The sequence below is a fragment of the Dendroctonus ponderosae genome, unplaced genomic scaffold, assembly GCF_020466585.1.
Source record: "Dendroctonus ponderosae isolate FM_Combo_2020 unplaced genomic scaffold, Dpon_F_20191213v2 Dpon_F_20191213_8, whole genome shotgun sequence".
Classification (NCBI taxonomy): domain Eukaryota; kingdom Metazoa; phylum Arthropoda; class Insecta; order Coleoptera; family Curculionidae; genus Dendroctonus; species Dendroctonus ponderosae.
This window is the reverse complement of record NW_026019016.1, coordinates 12,826,372-12,828,141: the sequence shown is the minus strand read 5'-3', so window position 1 is coordinate 12,828,141 and position 1,770 is coordinate 12,826,372. Positions and strand designations below refer to the sequence as shown.

General features: G+C 39.9%; 1 protein-coding gene across 1 annotated transcript in view; it reads left to right on the top strand.

Moving 5' to 3' along the window:
• Positions 1-676: 676 nt before the first annotated feature.
• LOC109539505 (keratin-associated protein 5-8) overlaps positions 677-1,770 on the top strand; it is a gene marked incomplete in the record, with an annotated part of 2,083 nt that continues 989 nt past the window's right edge. The window contains 2 exon segments of the mRNA XM_048669147.1: positions 677-801; positions 1,613-1,736. Of these exon segments, the coding sequence (XP_048525104.1) occupies positions 789-801; positions 1,613-1,736 (137 nt within the window).

The window sequence follows — 1,770 nt, the reverse complement described above, 5'->3', positions numbered from 1 at the left end:
GTGTAAATACATAGAGAAGTTTTTAGATTCTCTCTTAAATTACTTAGAAGTTTAAGAAAGTGCCTTTCAGTTACTAACAATGTGTTTAAGCACATTACAGTTGATTATACCTGATGTGTTCTTGAATAAAGTTAAGCTTGCATTTTGAACTTGGTTTTTTGCATTCAAATATCAAAATATGAAAAAACGCGGAAAATTTTGCAAGCACTCAACTTTGAAAAATTCTAGTGCAAAAACGGGCCGGTGAATTCCATTGAAACTTTCCAAACATAAAGGCCAATGTTCTGTTCATCGACTCCTAAAGTTTGATTAATAAATCTCGTTAACTGTGAAAGTAGCGATTTTTTTGCCGCAGTAAGAAACAGTCGTTTGAGCCATCCTAGGGGCGTGATATTGGCAGGCACCTCTCTTCCGCTAGGTATAGCTTGCAAATGACTTTTCTACAACATTTTTTATCGTTTGGCAAGACAACGTGGTACTGAACAAAAGCAGTTCGTTGCCTTCTACTTGAAATCTCTGATAATTTTATTAGTGAAAAATAATCTAGAAAGTTCCAGGCTAGTTAATTGGTACTTCACATAGTGCACACGACAATGAGAGATTTGTTTGGTGCCGTGTGTAAATTGCAAGCGGCTACTTTGCACACGGTACCACACTGTATGAACCATCTATTTAATTGATTTACTCGAGCAGCTAATCAAAGTTGTTCGAAGTGATCCGACGAGAACCAGAACCGAAGTGAACCGAAAGTGCGAATTCAACAATTAATACCCGAGCCTGATAGTAACATGCAGGACAAAGGTGAGTTGTTTGGTGGGTTGTCTATGGATTGCTGCTGTAAATTTTAAATGTTTTTTTATCGCATCGATCGCAGTATTTCCTGCTAAACACTCATCTATTCTAGCGCATAAACGCGCGCTCTGATGAGCCGCAGAATCTTTAGCTTTGGGATGCTGCAAAAAAATAAGCGGATGTTCGACTTAATCGATTTTTTCACAGTTATAAACATGGTTTTTTGTCAATTAGCTCCCAAAGTTTCAATTGTATATCCCTACTGTTTTGGGAGTTACGAGTTTTAGGAGCGCATCGGCGCCGCAGTTATCAAGGCGCGCGCTTCAGTTTGCGATCTCAAGCTTGGAAAACTCTAGGAAATTAATCGCTGCTGCCATTTTCGGGAGATTTTCCCCATTGACAGGCTAGTGTTTTCCAAATTCGCCCCTAAAGTTTCACTTTGGTAGCATCTCGATTTTGGAAGTAATATTTTTGTCCACGCGTAGCGGCTGTGTTGGGTGACGCACTACGCGCACTTTTTAACGCAAATTTTGAAAAATTCCAGAACATTAACGGCGTTTTCAATTTGATTCAAAATTTCACCCTTTATAGACAAGTGCTTTGACAATTAGGTCCCAAATTTTCAGTTCCCCACTTGCTCCACTTTGGACGTTATTAATTTTTAAGTGCGCAGCGACAATATTGAGCGACGGGCGCTTACTTATCACCCCAAAGTTTGGATAATTCTAGTAACTCAACCGGAGGTCCGATTTAATTGATATTTGCTGCACTTATAATCCAGGGTTTGGCCAACTAAGTCAATTTTTTTCGTTTCTTTCAGGTGCCAAAGTCAGCTGCTGCAGCAAATCAACCTCAGGTGAAGATTCCAAGAAGATACCTGCAGCTTCCAAACGGAGCTGTTGCAAAATTGAAATTTGCTGCTTCGAAGGAAACTGCTGCATCAAGTCTGCATCACGCTCCTGCAAGGACTGCAACTGC